The sequence below is a fragment of the Agelaius phoeniceus genome, chromosome 38 (genome assembly GCF_051311805.1).
Source record: "Agelaius phoeniceus isolate bAgePho1 chromosome 38, bAgePho1.hap1, whole genome shotgun sequence".
In the NCBI taxonomy this organism is placed as follows: Eukaryota; Metazoa; Chordata; class Aves; order Passeriformes; family Icteridae; genus Agelaius; species Agelaius phoeniceus.
Window position 1 is genome coordinate 1261515 of NC_135304.1, and position 18971 is coordinate 1280485.

At 61.9% G+C, this 18971-nt stretch overlaps 1 protein-coding gene across 1 annotated transcript; it reads left to right on the forward strand.

The window, feature by feature from the left end:
- The first annotated feature begins 26 nt into the window (after positions 1 to 26).
- Positions 27 to 17947, forward strand: LOC129134149 (CXXC-type zinc finger protein 1). The gene is given in 17 exon segments (XM_054653839.2): positions 27 to 105; positions 205 to 302; positions 1185 to 1285; positions 2534 to 2637; positions 4216 to 4371; positions 6017 to 6043; positions 6684 to 6833; positions 8335 to 8442; positions 9486 to 9670; positions 11790 to 11997; positions 12971 to 13081; positions 14488 to 14537; positions 15061 to 15157; positions 16371 to 16403; positions 16405 to 16437; positions 16440 to 16526; positions 17678 to 17947. Coding segments are annotated over 17 exon segments (1692 nt in total). The 5' UTR covers positions 27 to 102; the 3' UTR covers positions 17819 to 17947.
- The last annotated feature ends 1024 nt before the right edge of the window (positions 17948 to 18971 follow it).

The following is an 18971-nucleotide window of genomic DNA, read 5'->3' on the forward strand; positions in this document are numbered from 1 at the left end:
GTGGGCGGGCGCGCCCCTATCAGGAAGCGGAAGTCGGACACGCCCCCGCTTCCGGCCGCGGTTGGGCCTAGCCGGGAGCGTCCCTCGGAGGCGGCGGCAGCGATGGTGGGAGGGGGGAACCAGGGGTGTGTGGGGGTCTCAGGGGGGCTGCGGTGTCTGGGGGACCCCCCCAGGCCCTGACACCCCCCGCCGTTACCCCCTCAGGACAGCGAATTCTCGGACGCGGAGGCGGCCCCGGGCGGGGAGGAGAACGCGCCGGTTTATTGCGTGTGCCGCAAGCCGGACATCAACTGCTTCATGATGTGAGGGGGGGTCTGGGGGCTCCGTAACTACTTCAGGATATGAGGGGAACGGGGAGGAGTGGGGTCTGCAGGTGCTTCAGGATGTGAGGGGCGGTCTAGGGGGGTCTGTAACTACTTCAGGATATGAGGAGAACGGGGAGGAGTGGGGTCTGCAGGTGCTTCAGGATGTGAGGGGAGGGTCTCGAGGGTCCCCAAGTGCTTCAGGATTGAGGGAGAGTCTAGGGGGTCCTCAACTGCTTCAGGATATGAGGGGCGGTCTGGGGGGGTCCACAGGTGCTTCATGATGTGAGGGGAACGGGGGGGAGTGGGGTTTGCAGGTGCTTCATGATGTGAGGAGGGGTCTGGGGGGTCCGTAACTACTTCAGGATATGAGGAGAACGGGGAGGAGTGGGGTCTGCAGGTGTTTGAGGATGTGAGGGGCAGTCTCGGGGGTCCCCAAGTGCTTCAGGATATGAAGGAGGGTCTGGGGGGTCTGTAACTACTTCAGGATATGAGGAGAATTGGGAGGAGTGGGGTCTGCAGGTGCTTCATGATGTGAGGAGGGGTCTGGGGGGGTCCCCAACTGCTTCATGTTGTGAGGGAGGGTCTGGAGGGTCCCCAGCTGCTTCAGGATATTTGGGGGAATGGGGGGAGCAGGGTCCCCAAGTGCTTCAGGATGTGGGAGAGGGTCTGGGGGGGTTGCAGCAAATCTGAGGGTGCAGCAGCAGGGGGGACACAGGGCTGAGGGTCCCAGGTACCTCTCAGGGTGGGATTTGGGGGGTTCTGGCTTGTCTTGGCCCCGGGGGGTGTTGGAGGGGATCCCTTGAAGCGGGGAGGGGTTCAGGGTCCCCCCGGGCGGGGGGGTGCCCAGCTGAGGGTCTCGGTGTCACCCCCGTCCCACAGCGGCTGCGACAACTGCAACGAGTGGTTCCATGGGGACTGCATCAACATCACCGAGCGCATGGCCAAGGCCATCCGCGAGTGGTACTGCCGGCAGTGCCGCGGTGAGAGGGGCTTTGGGGGGCTCTGGGAGAGCTTTGGGGGGGCTCTGGGAGAGCTTTGGGGGGCTCTGGGAGGGCTTTGGGGGGCTCTGGGGGGCTCTGGGAGAGCTTTGGGGGGCTCTGGGAGGGCTTTGGGGGGCTCTGGGGGGGCCACCCGGGGGTGCCAGTGCCGGGGTGAGAGGGGCTGGGGGCTCTGGGAGAGCTTGGGGGGCTCTGGGAGGGCTTTGGGGGGCTTTGGAGGGGCTTTGAGGGGCTCTGGGAGGGCTTTGGGGGGGCTCTGGGAGGGCTTTGGGGGCCTCTGGAAGGGCTTTGGGTGGTTCTGGGAGGGCTTTGGGGGGCTTTGGGGGGGCTCTGGGAGGGCTTGGAGGGGCTCTGGGAGAGCTTTGGGGGCTCTGGGAGAGCTTTGGGGGGGCTTTGGGAGGGCTTTGAGGGAGCCACCTGGGAGTGCCAGTGCTGGGGTGAGAGGGGCTGGGGACTCTGGGAGAGCTTGGGGGGCTCTGGGAGAGCTTGGGGGGGGCTCTGGGAGAGCTTTGGGGGGCTCTGCATGGGTTCGAGGGGGCCACCCAGGAGTGGCAGTGCCACGGTGAGAGGGGCTGGGGGCTTTGGGGGGCTCTGGGAGAGTTTTGGGGGGCTTTGAGGGCCTCTGGGGGGCCATTCAGGAGTGGCAGTGCCACAGTGAGAGGGGATGGGGACTTGGGAGGGCTTGGGGGAGCTCTGTCGGGACTCTGGGAGGGCTTTGGGGGACTCGGGGGGGGCTTGGAGGGGCTTTGAGGGGCTCTGGGAGGGCTTTGGGGGGCGAAAGTGCTCAGCCCCCATGTTCAGTGAATGTAAGGCAGGGGTGTCCCTGGTGGGATTTGGGGTGCCTGACCCCGTTTTTGGGCTGCCTGACCCTGTTTTTGGGGTATCTGACATCAGATCAAGTGCTCAGCCCCCATGTTCAGTGTATGTGAGGCAGGGGTGTCCCTGGTGGGATTTGGGGTGTTCTTCCTGGAATTTGGGGTGCCTGACCCCGTTTTTGGGGTGCCTCACCCTGTTTTTGGAGTATCTGACATCAGATCAAGTGCTCAGCCCTGCATGTTCAGTGTATGTAAGGCAGGGGTGTCCCTGGTGGGATTTGGGGTGCCTGACCCCGTTTTTGGGGTGCCTGACCTCGTGTTTGGGGTGCCTGACCCCGTTTTTGGGGTGCCTGACCCCGTTTTTGGGGTTTCCCCGGCGGTGGACCCCCCTGACCCCTCTGTGACCCCCCCTCAGAGAAGGACCCATCCCTGGAGATCCGGTACCGGCACAAGAAGTGGCGGGAGAAGGAGCACGAGGGGGCCAAGGGGCAGGAGCTGGAGCAGGGCCGGGCTGCCAAGGTGGGCTCTGGGGGGGTCACGGGGTGGGGACCCCACAAAGGGGGACACCCCAATTCTGGGGGGAGGCTGGGAGGTCCCTGAGTGCCCTGGGATGAGGATTTGGGGGGCACCAGGGGGCTTGGGGGTGCTTTGGGGGAGATTCGGGGATCTGATCCTTGCTGGGTGCCTGGGACCCATGCCCGGGTTGGGTTTTGGGGTGTCCCTGGCTGTGTTTAGGGGTGCCTGACGCCATTTTTGGGTGCCTGACCCATTTTTCGGGTTGCCTGACCCCGTTTTTGGTGTACCTGACCCATTTTTGGGGTTCCTGACCCCGTTTTCAGGGTGCCTGACCCCAGATCAAGCGCTCGGCCCGCAAGTGTGGCAAGTGCGAGGCAGGGGTGTCGCTGGTGGGGATTTGGGCTGTCTGACCCCATTTTTGGGGTGCCTGACCCCATTTTTGGGCTGTCTGACCCCGTTTTTGGTGTACCTGACCCCATTTTCGGTGTACCTGACCCATTTTTTGGGGTTCCTGACCCCATTTTCGGGGTTCCCAACCCCAGATCAAGCGCTTGGCCCGCATGTGTGGCGAGTGTGAGGCAGGGGTGTCGCTGGTGGGGATTTGGGGTGCCTGACCCCATTTTTGGTGTACCTGACCCCATTTTTGGGGTGCCTGACCCCATTTTCGGGGTGCCTGGCCCCATTTTTGGTGTACCTGACCCCATTTTTGGTGTGCCTGACCCCATTTTCGGGGTGCCTGACCCCATTTTCGGGGTGCCTGACCCCGTTTTAGGGGTTCCCAACCCCAGATCAAGCGCTCAGCCCGCATGTGTGGCAAGTGTGAGGCAGGGGTGTCCCTGGTGGGGATTTGGGCTGTCTGACCCCATTTTTGGGATGCCTGACCCCATTTTTGGTGTGTCTGACCCCATTTTCGGGGTGCCTGACCCCATTTTCGGGGTGCCTGACCCCGTTTTAGGGGTTCCCAACCCCAGATCAAGCGCTCGGCCCGCATGTGTGGCGAGTGTGAGGCAGGGGTGTCTCTGGTGGGGATTTGGGCTGTCTGACCCATTTTTGGTGTGCCTGACCCCGTTTTCGGGGTGCCTGACCCCATTTTCGGGGTTCCTGACCCCATTTTCGGGGTTCCTGACCCCGTTTTCAGGGTGCCTGACCCCAGATCAAGCGTTCGGCCCGCGTGTGTGGCGAGTGCGAGGCAGGGGTGTCGCTGGTGGGGATTTGGCCTGTCTGACCCCATTTTTGGTGTGCCTGACCCCATTTTCGGGGTGCCTGACCCCGTTTTCGGGGTGCCTGACCCCATTTTCGGGGTGCCTGACCCCGTTTTAGGGGTTCCCAACCCCAGATCAAGCGCTCGGCCCGCATGTGTGGCGAGTGTGAGGCAGGGGTGTCTCTGGTGGGGATTTGGGCTGTCTGACCCATTTTTGGTGTGCCTGACCCCATTTTTGGTGTGCCTGACCCCATTTTTGGTGTACCTGACCCCATTTTCGGGGTGCCAGACCCCATTTTCGGGGTGCCTGTCCCCATTTTTGGTGTACCTGACCCCATTTTCGGGGTTCCTGACCCCGTTTTCGGGGTTCCCAACCCCAGATCAAGCGCTCAGCCCGCATGTGTGGCGAGTGCGAGGCGTGCCGGCGCCCCGAGGACTGCGGGCAGTGCGACTTCTGCCGGGACATGAAGAAATTTGGGGGCCCCAACAAGATCCGCCAGAAGTGCCGGCTGCGGCAGTGCCAGCTGCGGGCGCGGGTGAGCGTGTCCCCAACATGTCCCCAACGTGTCCCCAACGTGTCCCCAGTGTGTCCCCAGCCTGTCCTTGGTGTGTGTTTGGAGTGTGCCCCCGTGTGTGCTCGGCATGGCCGCGGTGCCCGCCAGGGTTGGGGGTGTTGAGGTGGCCTCAGTGTGTCCCCAGCGTGGGTCTTTGTCACTGTGTCCCTGTCACGTGGCTCTGTCACCACCTCGTGTCCCTTTGTCACCCTGTCCTGTGTCCCTTGTTAGCGTTTCTTCTTGTGCTGCGTTCCTTTGTCCCCATGTCCCTGTCCTGTGTCCCTTGGTCACCGTGTCTCGTGTTGTGACACATCCTTTGTCACCGTCTCGCCGCGTCCTTGTGTCTCTTTGTCACCTCGTGCCACGTCCCTGATGTGTCACGCTCCTGACGCGTCCCTGTGTCCCCAGCAAACTGCTGTGTGTCCCTGTGTCACCCTGAGGTGTCCCCAAGGTGTCCTGTGTCCCCAAGGTGTTCTGTGTGCCCAGGTGTCCCATGTCCGTGTGTTCCCATGTCCCCTGTCCGTGTGTCACTGTCTCACAGCGTCCCCAACATGTCCCCAATGTCTCTTGTGTCCCATGTGCCTGTGTCACCCTGTCTCACTATGTCCTCATGTCCTGTGTCTGTGTGTCACTCTGTCAGCGTGTCCCCAACGTGTCCCCAACATTTCTTGTGTCCCCAAATGTCCCATATCCCTGTGTCACCCTCTCTCGCTATGTCCTCATGTCCTGTGTCTGTGTGTCACTCTGTGAGTGTGTCCCCAATGTGTCCCCAATGTGTCTTGTGTCCCCAAGTGTCCCATGTCCCTGTGTCACCATCCTGTATCCCTGACATGTCTCCAAGATGTCCTGTGTCCCTAACTGTCCCATGTCCATCCCTGTGTCACCATATCCCATGTCCCTGTGCCACCGTGTCCTGTGTCCCCATGTCCCTGCATTACCGTATCCTGTGTCCCTGTGTCCCCATGTCCCTGTGTTACCGTATCCTGTGTCCCTGTGTCACCCTGTCCCGTGTCACTGTGCCACCGTGTCCTGTGTCCCCATGTCCCTGCGTTACCGTATCCTGTGTCCCTGTGTCACCCTGTCCCATGTCCCTGTGTCCCTGTGTCCCTGTGTCCCCCTGTCCTGTATCCCTGACATGTCTCCAAGATGTCTCGTGTCCCTAACTGTCCCATGTCCATCCCTGTGTCACCATATCCCATGTCCCTGTGTCACCCTGTCCCGTGTCACTGTGTCCCCATGTCCCTGCGTTACCGTATCCTGTGTCCCTGTGTCACCCTGTCCCATGTCCCTGTGTCCCCAAGTGTCCCATGTTCCTGTGTCACCCTGTCCTGTGTCCCTGTGTCACTGTGTCCCCCTGTCCCTGCGTTACCGTATCCTGTGTCCCTGTGTCCCCCTGTCCCTGTGTCCCTGTGTCCCCATGTCCCTGTGTCCCTGTGTCCCCGTGTCCTGTGTCCCTGTGTCCCCGTGTCCCTGTGTTACCATATCCTGTGTCCCTGTGTCCCCCTGTCCCGTGTCCCTGTGTCCCCATGTCCCTGTGTCCCTGTGTCCCTGTGTCCCCGTGTCCCCGTGTCCCCACATCCCTGTGCCACCGCCCTGTCCCTGACATGTCCCCTCGGTGTCCCCACAGGAGTCCTACAAGTACTTCCCCACCTCGGTGAGTCCCTGGGGCACTGGGGGGGGGGGGGGAGGGCAGGGGGAGGGGAAAGGGGGGACCCCAGACCCCATGAGAAGGGAGTGGGGGAGGGGCCAGGCCTGGCTGATGGGGGAGGGGCACCCCAAAACCCTCATTGCCCTTGGGGTGGGGGGGGGGGGGGGGGGCTCACAGGTACAGGGGGTGGGGGTGCCCAGGAAGGTGCTGACCACCCCCCCCCCCCCCCCCCAATTAGTGCAAGGGGGTCCTGGGGGTGCCATGAGGGGGTCCCAGAGGTGTCTGGTGGGTCCCAGGGGGTCCCTGGTGGGTGCTGACCCCCCCCCCAAATTGATGGGGGTGCCATGAGGGGGTCCCTGGCAGTGCTGCCCACCCCCCTCAGCTGGTACAGGAGCACAAGGGGGAGCTCAGGGTGGTCCCGGGGGTGCCATGGGGGGTCCCAGGGGTGCCATGGGGGGGTCCTGGGGGTCCCTGGCAGTGCTGAGCCCCCCTCAGTTGGCACAGGAGCACAAGGAGGGTCCCTGGGGGGGTCCCGGGATGCAATGGGGGGTCCCAGGGGTGCCATGGGGGGTGTCCCGGGGGGGTCCCAGGGGTGCCATGGGGGGGGTCCCGGGGGTCCCTGGCAGTGCTGACCCCCCCCCCCCAGCTGGCCCGGGGGCGTGAGGGGGACCTGGAGCTGCTGAAGGCGCAGCTGGGGGGGCCGGGGCCCCCCGAGAGCCTCTCGGATGAGGAGCTGCCCCTCGACCCCCGGCTCTACCAGGAGCTCTGCGCCGGCGCCTTCGACGAGCACGGCCTGGTGAGCCCCCCAAAACTGCCCCCCCGGGACCCCAAAAACTGCCCCCCCGGGACCCCAAAAAGTGCCCCCACTGGGACCCCAAAACTGCCCCCCCGGGACCCCAAAAACTGCCCCTTCGGCACCCCAAAACTGCACCAGGAGCCCAAAACTGCCCCACCTGGGACCCCCAAAACTGCCCCCCCGGGACCCCAAAACTGCCCCCACTGGGACCCCAAAAACTGCCCCCACTGGGACCCCAAAACTGCACCAGGAGCCCAAAACTGCCCCACCTGGGACCCCCAAAACTGCCCCCACTGGGACCCCAAAACTGCCTCCCCCCCAGGACCCCAAAAGTGCCCCCACTGGGACCCCAAAACTGCACCAGGAGCCCAAAACTGCCCCACCTGGGACCCCAAAAACGGCCCCCACTGGGACCCCAAAACTGCCCCCCCGGGACCCCCAAAAAGTTCCCCCACTGGGACCCCAAAACTGCCCCCAGCACCCCAATACTGCCCCCCAGGCACCCCAAATACCTCCTCAGGCCCCCAGAACTGCCCCCTGGGCACTCCAAATCCCACCAGGCATCCCAAATCCCCCCCCAAGTACCACAGGAGCAGATTTGAGGGAGGATTTTGCATGTCAGGGCCTGGTTTAGTGTGTTTAGGCCTGGTTTAGGCTGTTTAGGCCTGGTTTAGGCTGTTCAGAGGTGGTTTTGTGTGAGCTTCAGGTGTATCAGGGAGTGTCCCCAAATGTCCCCAGCGTGTCCTGGCGCATCAGGACATGTCCCCATGGCACTCTGAGGTGTGTCAGGCGTGTCAGACGTGTCCCCAGCGTGTCCTGGCACATCAGGACACGTCCCCATGGCACTCTGAGGCGTGTCAGGCGTGTCCCCAGCGTGTCCTGGCACATCAGGACATGTCCCCGTGGCACTCTGAGGTGTGTCAGGCGTGTCCCTGCATGTCCCCAGCGTGTCCTGGCACATCAGGACATGTCCCCGTGGCACTCTGAGGCGTGTCAGGCGTGTCCCCAGAGTGTCCTGGCACATCAGGACATGTCCCCATGGCACTCTGAGGCATGTCAGGCGTGTCCCTGCATGTCCCCAGCGTGTCCTGGCACATCAGGACATGTCCCCATGGCACTCTGAGGCGTGTCAGCCGTGTCCCTGTGTGTCCCCAGCGTGTCCTGGCGCATCAGGACACGTCCCCATGGCACTCTGAGGCATGTCAGGCATGTCCCCAGAGTGTCCTGGCACATCAGGACACGTTTCCATGGCACTCTGAGGCGTGTCCCTGCGTGTCCCCAGCGTGTCCTGGCACATCAGGACATGTCCCCATGGCACTCTGAGGCGTGTCCCTGCATGTCCCCAGCGTGTCCTGGCACGTCCCCACACGCCCAAGGCACCTCAGGCCACGTTGTCCCCTCGTGTCCCTTCACGGGCCACGCTCTGAGGCGCATCGGGGACGTCACCCCACACGTCCCCGTGTGTCCCCCACGTGTCCCCATGTGTCCCTGGTCCTGCCAGCCCTGGCTCAGCGACGCCGAGGACGCGCCGTTCCTGGACCCCGTCCTGCGCAAACGCGCCGTGAAGGTCAAACACGTCAAACGCCGCGAGAAGAAGTCGGACAAGAAGGTGAGAGCTTACTGGGAGCTACTGGGAGGGCCACTGGGGGTTACTGGGAGGTTCCATGGGTTACTGGGAGGGCTCCGGGCGGTTGCTGGGTTACGGGCAGTGGTTACTGGGTGGTGGACGGGTGGTTACTGGTGCTCACTGGTGTGGAAGGAGGAGCGGCGGAATGAGCACTGGGAGCTGCTGGGAGGTACTGGGAGGGTTCTGGGTGCTAACTGGTGTTAACTGGTGTTAACTGGTGCTAACTGGTGCAGAAGTAGGAGCGATACAAAGGGCGTCAGCAGTGGGCACAGTACCTGGAGGGCTCTGGTGGTTACTGGGCTATGAGTGATGGTTACTGGGAGGTTACTGGGAGGTTACTGGGAGGTTACTGGTCTATGAGTGGTGGTGACTGGGTAACTTCTGGGTGATTACTGGGTGGTTACTGGGTGGTTACTGGTGCTGACTGGGGGTTTCTGGTGCAGAAGGATGAGCACTACAAGTGGCACTGGCAGTGCTGGGCTATGAGAAGTGGTTACTGGGAGGTGACTGGGTGATTACTGGGAGGTTACTGGTGCTAACTGGTGCAGAAGGAGGAGCGCTACAAGCGGCACTGGCAGCGGGCACAGCACTGGAAGGGCTCTGGTGGTTACTGGGCTATGAGTGGTGATGACTGGGATGTTACTGGGTGGTGACTGGAGGTTACTGGGAGGTTACTGGGTGGTGACGAGGATGTTACCGTGTGGTTACTGGTTCTAACTGGGGGTTACTGGTGCAGAAGGAGGAGCGCCACAAGCGGCACTGGCAGCGGGCGCGGCACTGGAGGGGCTCTGGTGGTTACTGGGCTATGGGTGATGGTTACTGGGATGTTACTGGGCGGTGCCTAGGATGTTACCGTGTGGTTACTGGTTCTAACTGGTGCTAACTGGTGCAGAAGGAGGAGCGCTACAAGCGGCACCGGCAGCAGGCGTGGCACTGGCAGCACTGGGCTATGAGTGGTGGTTACTGGGTGGTTACTGGGTGGTTACTGGGAGGTTACTGGTTCTAACTGGGGGTTACTGGTGCAGAAGGAGGAGCGCTACAAGCGGCACCGGCAGCGGGCGCGGCACCGCGAGCGCCGCGGGCACCCCGAGCGCGCCGACGCCCGCGACCCCGCGGGGCTGGGCCAGTGCCTGGGCCCCGGCTGCACCCGCCCCGCGCGCCCGCCCTCCAAGTACTGCAGCGAGGCCTGCGGCATCAAACTGGCTGCCAAGTGAGTACCCACCCAGTACGGACCAGTATAAACCAGTACAGACCAGTATAAACCAGTGCGGGACAGGACAGGCTGGTATGGACTGGTATAAACTGGTACAGAATGGTACAGGCGGTATAGACCAGTATAAACTGGTACAGATTAGTAACGATGTAGACCAGTATAAACCACTACAAACCAGTACAGACCAGCAGATCCAGCAGTGGATCCAGCAGCGGATCCCAGGGATCCTGGTGCCCCCATTAACCCTTTCCCCCCCAAATCCCAGCCGGATCTACAAGATCCTGCCACAGCGGATCCAGCAGTGGATCCCAGGGATCCTGGTGCCCCCATTAACCCTTTCCCCCCCCAAATCCCAGCCGGATCTACGAGATCCTGCCACAGCAGATCCCAGGGATCCTGCAGTCCCCATTAACCCTTTCCTCACCCTGATCCTGATCCCAGCCAGATCTAAGAGATCCTGCTGCAGCGGATCCAGCAGTGAATCCAGCAGTGGATCCAGCAGTGGATCCCAGGGATCCTGGTGCCCCCATTAACCCTTCCCCCCCAATCCCAGCCAGATCTACGAGATCCTGCCACAGCGGATCCAGCAGTGGATCCAGCAGTGGATCCCAGGGATCCTGCAGCCCTCATTAACCCTTTCCCCCCCAAATCCCAGCCGGATCTACGAGATCCTGCCGCAGCGGATCCCAGGGATCCCGGAGATGCCATTAACCCTTTCCCCCCCAATCCTAGCCGGATCTACAAGATCCTGCCACAGCGGATCCAGCAGTGGATCCCAGGGATCCTGCAGCCCCCATTAACCCTTTTCTCACCCAAATCCCAGCCGGATCTACGAGATCCTGCCACAGCAGATCCCAGGGATCCTGCAGTCCCCATTAACCCTTTCCTCACCCTGATCCTGATCCCAGCCAGATCTACGAGATCCTGCCGCAGCGGATCCAGCAGTGGATCCAGCCGTGGATCCCAGGGATCCTGCAGCCCTCATTAACCCTTTCCCCCCGAAATCCCAGCCGGATCTACGAGATCCTGCCGCAGCAGATCCCAGGGATCCTGGAGATGCTATTAACCCTTTCCCCCCCAATCCTAGCCGGATCTACAAGATCCTGCCACAGCGGATCCAGCAGTGGATCCCAGGGATCCTGGTGCCCCCATTAACCCTTTCCCCCCCCAAATCCCAGCCGGATCTACGAGATCCTGCCACAGCAGATCCCAGGGATCCTGCAGTCCCCATTAACCCTTTCCTCACCCTGATCCTGATCCCAGCCAGATCTAAGAGATCCTGCTGCAGCGGATCCAGCAGTGAATCCAGCAGTGGATCCAGCCGTGGATCCCAGGGATCCTGCAGCCCTCATTAACCCTTTCCCCCCCAAATCCCAGCCAGATCTACGAGATCCTGCCACAGCAGATCCAGCAGTGGATCCAGCAGTGGATCCCAGGGATCCTGGTGCCCCCATTAACCCTTTCCCCCCCAATCCCAGCCAGATCTACGAGATCCTGCTGCAGTGGATCCCAGGGATCCCGGAGATGCCATTAACCCTTTCCCCCCCCAAATCCCAGCCGGATCTACAAGATCCTGTCACAGCAGATCCAGCAGTGGATCCCAGGGATCTTGCAGCCCCCATTAACCCTTTCCCCCCCCAAATCCCAGCCGGATCTACGAGATCCTGCCGCAGTGGATCCAGCCATGGATCCCAGGGATCCTGGTGCCTCCATTAACCCTTTCCTCACCCAAATCCTAGCTGGATCTACAAGATCCTGCCACAGCGGATCCAGCAGTGGATCCAGCAACGGATCCCAGGGATCTTGCAGCCCCCATTAACCCTTTCCCCCCCCAAATCCCAGCCGGATCTACGAGATCCTGCCGCAGCGGATCCAGCAGTGGATCCCAGGGATCCTGCAGCCCTCATTAACCCTTTCCCCCCCCCAATCCCAGCCGGATCTACGAGATCCTGCCGCAGCGGATCCCAGGGATCCCGGAGATGCCATTAACCCTTTCCCCCCCCCCAATCCCAGCCGGATCTACAAGATCCTGCCACAGCGGATCCAGCAGTGGATCCAGCAACGGATCCCAGGGATCTTGGTGTCCCCATTAACCCTTTCCCCCCCCCAATCCCAGCCGGATCTACGAGATCCTGCCGCAGCGGATCCAGCAGTGGCAGCAGAGCCCGTGCGTGGCGGAGGAGCACGGCAAGCGGCTGCTGGAGCGCATCCGGCGCGAGCAGCACCAGGCGCGGCTGCGGCTGCAGGAGATGGAGCGGCGCTTCCACGAGCTCGAGGGGCTCATCGCCCGCGCCAAGGGGCACCCGCCCCGCGAGGACGAGGAGGTGGGCACCCCCGGGGCTCACGGAGGGCTGGGGACCCCCAAAAGTGCTTTATTTCTACCCATTTTGGGTTCCTCGTGTGATCGCCCTTGGTTCTTCATGGACGCCTGGGTATCCCCCAAATTTTTAATTTTCCCCATTCTGGGTCCCTCTTGAGATGCCCCCGGATCTTTTGTGGACACCCAGGTGCCCCCAAACCCTTTAATTCTCCGTTTTGGGTTCCTCTTGTGATCACCTTTGGTCCTTCATGGACGCCTGGGTATCCCCCAAATTTTTAATTTTCCCCATTCTGGGTCCCTCTTGAGATGCCTCCTGATCCTTCATGGACACATGGTTGCCCCAAACCCTTTAATTCTCCCTGTTTTGGGTCCCTCTTGAGATCCCCCCCTGGTTTTTCATGGTCCCCAAATGCGAGTCCCCCCTCACTGTCCTTCCCTGGGTCCCCCCCAGTCCCTGGGTCCCCCCCCAAAAATCTCTGGGTCCTTCCTGAGCTCCGTCCTGGTTGCCCCCAAACCCTTTAATTCTCCGTTTTGGGTTCCTCTTGTGTTCACCCTTGGTCCCTCATGGACACATGGTTGCCCCAAACCCTTTAATTCTCCCTGTTTTGGGCTCCTCTTGAGATCCCCCCTGGTTTTTCATGGACTCCTGGATGTCCCCAAATGCGAGTCCCCCCTCACTGTCCTTCCCTGGGTCCCCCCGCCAAAATCTCTGGGTCCCTCCCAAAATCTCTGGGTCCTTCCTGAGCTCCATCCTGGGTTCCCCCAAACCCTTTAATTCTCCCCATTCTGGGTCCCCCCTGAGCCTTCCCCAAATCTCTGAGTCCCCCCTGAGCCCTGTCCTGGGTCCCCCATGGACAGCAGGGTCCCCCCAAACCCCTCCCTGGAGCATCTGCTTCCCCCTGGAGCCCCATAACTTTGTGTCCCCCCCAATCCCTGGGTGCCCCTGTGGGACCCTCTGACCCCGCTGTCCCCCCCAGAGCACAGAGGGGGACAGTGAGGACACGGACCTGCAGATCTTCTGCGTGTCCTGTGGCCACCCCATCAACCCCAAGGTGGCCCTGAGGCACATGGAGCGCTGCTACGCCAAGGTGAGCCCGGGCTCGGGGGCACCTCTGGGTGCCTGGGGGTTCCATGGGCTCTGTGGGATCATCTTTGGGATCTATGGGATCATCTATGGCACTTTCTGGGCTGCTCTGGGATCATCCATGGGATCTGTGGGATTGTCTGGGATCATCTGTGGGACCTATGGGATCATCCATGGCACTCCCTGGGCTGCTCTGGGATCGTCCATGAGATTTGTGGGATCATCCATGGCACTCCAGGCTCCTGTGGGATCATCCATGGGGTCTGTGAGATTATCTTTGGGATCTGTGGGATCATCCATGGCACTCCAGGTTTCTGTGGGATCATCCATGGGGTCTGTGGGATCATCCATGGCACTCCAGGCTCCTGTGGGATCATCCATGGGCTCTGTGGGATCATCCATGGCACTCCAGGTTCCTGTGGGATCATCCATGGGGTCCGTGAGGTCATCCATGGGCTCTGTGGGATCATCCATGGCACTCCAGGCTCCTGTGGGATCATCCATGGGGTCTGTGGGATCATCCATGGCACTCCCTGGGCTGCTCTGGGATCATCCACAGGATCTGTGGGATCATCCATGGGATCTGTGGGATCATCTATGGGGTCTGTGGGATCATCTTGGGGATCTGTGGGATCATCCATGGCACTCCAGGCTCCTGTGGGATCATCCATGGGGTCTGTGGGATCATCCATGGGGTCTGTGGGATTGTCTGTGATCATCTGTGGGACCTGTGGGATCATCCATGGCACTCCCTGGGCTGCTCTGGGATCGTCCATGGGATTTGTGGGATCATCTGTGGGATCATCCATGGCACTCCAGGCTCCTGTGGGATCATCCATGGGGTCTGTGGGATCATCCATGGGGTCTGTGGGATCATCCATGGCACTCCCTGGGCTGCTCTGGGATCATCCATGGGGTCTGTGGGATCATCTTTGGGATCTGTGGGATCATCTGTGGGATCATCCATGGCACTCTCTGGGCTACTGTGGGATCATCCATGGGGTCTGTGTGCCCCTGTTGGTTCTTGGGATCTGTGGGATCATCCATGGCACTCCAGGCTCTTGTGGGATCATCCATGGGATCTGTGGGATCATCCATGGCACTCCAGGCTCTTGTGGGATCACCCATGGGGTCTGTGGGATCATCCGTGGCACTCTCTGGAACTTTGGGGGTCTCTGTAGGGTCTGTGGGGGCCGTAGGGGCCTCCTGGGAGCTCTGTAGAGCCTGGGGGTTCTGTGGGGTCCCATGGGACTCTATAGGGGCTGGGGGGGCTCCATGGGGAAACTGTGGGAGGGCTCAGGGGGGCTCTGGAGGGGCTGGGAGTCCCTCTGGGGGTCCATAGGGCTTGGGGGGGGGGCTCAGGGTTCCCATCCCTGCCCCCCCTTTTGACACCCCCCAACCCCATTGCAGTACGAGAGCCAAACGTCCTTCGGGTCCATGTACCCCACCCGCATCGAGGGGTGAGTGGGGAGGGGGCTCTGGGGGGGAAGGGGGACCCCAGACCCTTAAATCCTCCTGGGAAGGATGGGGAGCAGCCTGGGGGGACCCCAGACCCCTAAATCCTCCTGGGAAGGGATGGGGAGCACCCAGGGGGGACCCCAGACCCTTAAATCCTCCTGGGAAGGATGGGGAGCAGCCTGGGGGGACCCCAGACCCCTAAATCCTCCTGGGAAGGGGAGGGGGACCTCAGACCCCCTAAATCCTCCTGGGAAGGGAAGGGGAGCACCCTAGAGGGGACCCCAGACCCCTGAATCCTCCTGGGAATGGAGGGGGAGCACCCAGGGGAGACCCCAGACCCCTGAATCCTCCTGGAAAGGGGAGGGGGAACACCCAGGGGAGACCCCAGACCCCTAAATCCTTCTGGGAAGAATGGGGAGCAACCCAGGGGAGACCCCAGACCCCTAAATCCTTCTGGGAAGGGAGGGGGAGCACCCAGGCCAGGCTTTTTGGGGTGGGGGGTGTCACCTCTCGTGTCCCCCCCAGGGCCACCCGGCTGTTCTGTGACGTTTACAACCCCCAGAGCAAAACCTACTGCAAGAGGCTGCAGGTGCTGTGCCCCGAGCACTCCCGGGACCCCAAGGTGGGCACAGAGTGAGAGTTTGGGGGTGGAATTTAGGGGATCTGTGCCCAGAGCATTCATGGCACCCCAAGGTGGGCACAGAGTGAGGTTTTGGGGTGGAATTTAAGGAATCTGTGCCCTGAGCACTCCTGGGACCCAAGGTGGGCACAGGGGGACAAAAACAGGGGTAGTGGTAGTGCCCAGGACAGTCTTGAGATCCCAAAGTGGGCACAGAGTGAGGTTTTGGGGTGGAATTTAGGGGATCTGTGCCCGAGCACTCCCGGGACCCCAAGGTGGGCACAGAGTGAGAGTTTGGGGTGGGATTTAGGGGGATCTGTGCCCTGAGCATTCATGGGACCCCAAGGTGGGCACAGGAGTGAGGTTTTGGGGTGGAATTTAGGGGATCTGTGCCCAGAGCATTCATGGCACCCCAAAGTGCACATGGGGTGCTTTGTGGGGCAGGGGCAGTGCCCAGGACACTCCTGAGACCACCTAAGTGGGGCACGGAATGAGGTTTTTGGGGTGGAATTCAGGGGATCTGTGCCCTGAGCACTCCTAGGACCCCAAGGTGGGCACAGGGGGACAAAACAGGGGTAGTGGTAGTGCCCAGGACAGTCTTGAGATCCCAAAGTGGGCACAGAATGAGGTTTTGGGGTGGAATTTAGGGGATCTGTGCCCAGAGCATTCCCAGGACACCAAGGTGGGCACAGGAGGGGGGACAGGACAGGGGCAGTGCCCAGGACACTCCTGAGACCCCAAGGTGGGCACGGAATGAGGTTTTTGGGGTGGAATTTAGGGGATCTGTGCCCTGAGCACTCCTAGGACCCCAAGGTGGGCACAGGGGGACAAAACAGGGGTAGTGGTAGTGCCCAGGACAGTCTTGAGATCCCAAAGTGGGCACAGAATGAGGTTTTGGGGTGGAATTTAGGGGATCTGTGCCCAGAGCACTCCCAGGACCCCAAAGTGGGCACAGAATGAGATTTTGGGGTGGAATTTAGGGAATCTGTGCCCTGATCACTCCAGGGACCACAAGGTGGCACAGAATGAGGTTTTGGGGTGGAATTTAAGGGATCTGTGCCCTGAGCACTCCCAGGACACCAAGGTGGACACGGGAGGGGGGGACAGCACAGGGGCAGTGCCCAGGACACTCCCAGGACGCCCAGGGTGGCCGTGGAGGTGGGCAGGGGGGGCTCTGGGTGTCCCCAGCCCGGCGCTGACCCCGTGCCCGCCCCAGGTGCCTGCGGATGAGGTGTGCGGGTGCCCTCTGGGTGCGCGACGTCTTCGAGCTGACCGGGGACCTTCTGCCGCGTCCCCCAAGCGCAAGTGCCACCGTCACTACTGCTGGGAGAAGCTGCGCCGCGCCGAGGTGGACCTGGAGCGCGTCCGCGTGGTGGGGTGCCACCGCCCAGCGTCCCCACAGTGTCCCCACAGTGTCCCCAAAGTGTCCCCATGCTGCTCCATGTCCCCGTGGTGTCTGTCCTGTGTTCTGCTATCTCCACACTGCTCCACGTCCCCATGGTGTCTGTCCCATGTTCCACTGTCCTCATGCGGTCCCCATGGTCCCCCACACTGTCCTGTGTCCCTGTTCCCATGCTGTCCTTGTCACTGTCCCCATGCTGTCCTTGTCACTGTCCCCACACTGTCCCTGGTGCTGTCCCCACACTGTTCTTGGCACCGTCCCCACGCTGTCCCATGTCCCCACACTGTCCCCACGCTGTCCCCTCCTGCAGTGGTACAAGCTGGACGAGCTGTGTGTCCCTGTCTCCACACTGTCCCCACATTGTCCCTGTCCCTGTCCCACCCTGTCCCCACCCTGTCCCTGCAGTGGTACAAGCTGGACGAGCTGTGTGTCACTTGTCCCTGTCCCCACATTGTCACTGTCCCTGTCCCACACTGTCCCTGTCCCTGCAGTGGTACAAGCTGGACGAGCTGTTCGAGCAGCACAGTGTCACTGTCACTGTCCCTGTCCCTGTCCCCCACACTGTCCCTGTCCCCACAGTGGTACAAGCTGGACAAGCTGTGTGTCACTGTCCCACACTGTCCCCTGTCCCTGCAGTGGTACAAGCTGGACGAGCTGTGTGTCCCCTGTCCCTGTCCCCACACTGTCCCTGTCCCTGTCCCCACACTGTCCCTGTCCCCACAGTGGTACAAGCCTGTGTTGTCACTATCCCCACACTGTCCCCACAGTGGTACAAGCTGGACGAGCTGTTCGAGCAGGACAGTGTCCCTGTCCCACACTGTCCCTGTCCCCACAGTGGTACAAGCTGTGTGTCACTGTCCCTGTCCCTGTCCCCACAGTGGTACAAGCTGGATGAGCTGTGTGTCCCTGTCCCTGTCCCACAGTGTCCCTGTCCCTGTCCCCGCAGTGGTACAAGCTGGATGAGCTGTGTGTCCCTGTCCCTGTCCCACACTGTCCCTGTCCCTGTCCCCCACACTGTCCCCACACTGTCCCCACAGTGGTACAAGCTGGACGAGCTGTTCGAGCAGGACAGTGTCCCTGTCCCTGTCCCACACTGTCCCTGTCCCACACTGTCCCCACAGTGGTACAAGCTGGACGAGCTGTTCGAGCAGGAGCGCAATGTGCGGGCGGCCATGACGAACCGGGCGGGGCTGCTGGCGCTGATGCTGCACCAAACCATCCAGCACGACCCCCTGACCACGGACCTGCGCTCGGACCGCTGAGCAGGGCCTGGCTCGGGCTGCTGTCCGCCCCTGGAGCCCCAAAACCCCCCCAGACCCCTCCCCACGTCCCCCCCACCCCTGGTTCCTGGGTGCTCCCCCATCCCCAAATAAACTGGGTGTGCAAAAGGAGTCTGGGGGTGTCCCTGGGCTCTCGGGTGGGATTTGTGGGATATAGGGAGGGATTTCTGTGGGGTCTTTTGGGATCCTGGGGGTGCCCTTTTGGGGGGAATTTCAGGAGCTTCTGGGTTCTGGTACCACCCCAGACCCTGCAGAGGCTGTGGGGATCCCTTCTCTACCCTTGGGGGTGGCTGAGGGGGGTCCTGAGGAGGTTGGGGGGGGTCTTTGGGGGGCAGGGGGGATGGAAATGGGAGCAGAAACCAAGAGGGGGATTGAGGGGTCCCAGGCGGTTTTGGGGGGGCTCTTTGTGCGGGGTCCTGAGGGTTCTGTGAGACTGGTAATAGGAGCACTATCCAAGAGGGGGCTGGGAGGGGTCCCTGGTGGTGTTTGGGGTCCTTTGGGGGGGTCCTGAGGGTCTCGGGCAGAGGGAAATGGCAGCACTATCCAAGGGGAAGCTGGGAGGGGTCCCTGGTGGTGTTTGGGGGTCCTTTGGGGGATTCTGGGGGGGAAAATGGGGGCAGCATCTGTGGGGGGCTTGGGAGGAGACCCTGATGGTGTCTGGGGGGGTCCTGGGGGTCCTGGGCAGGCAGAAATGGCAGCACTGTCCAAGGGGAAGCTGGGAGGGGTCCCTGGTGATGTTCGGGGTCCTTTGTGGGGTCCTGGGCAGGGGGAAGGGTCCCAATGCGCGGCGGGGAAGACACTCAGGGTTCATTAGCATAGCCACGCCCGCGCCATGCCTCATTAGCATAGCACCGCCCCTCCTCGTCACGCGCCCGTTGTCACGTGCCCCTCCTCTCCCCATGGGTCTCCTATCGCCCGCCCCTCCCTGGTTTTCCCTTTTCTCATTGGTCCACACCGCATCATGTGACCCACAGCCCCCGCCCACTACTTTTCCCGCCCGGCGTTTTCCGCTTCCGGCGCGGGGCCCCGCCCCCTCCGCCCCCGCGGCCTCGCGGCGTCGCCGGAGGAAGAGGAGGAGGAAGAGGAGGAGGAAGAGGAAGAGCTGCGCCACAGGCGGGGGCGGGATGGGAACGGT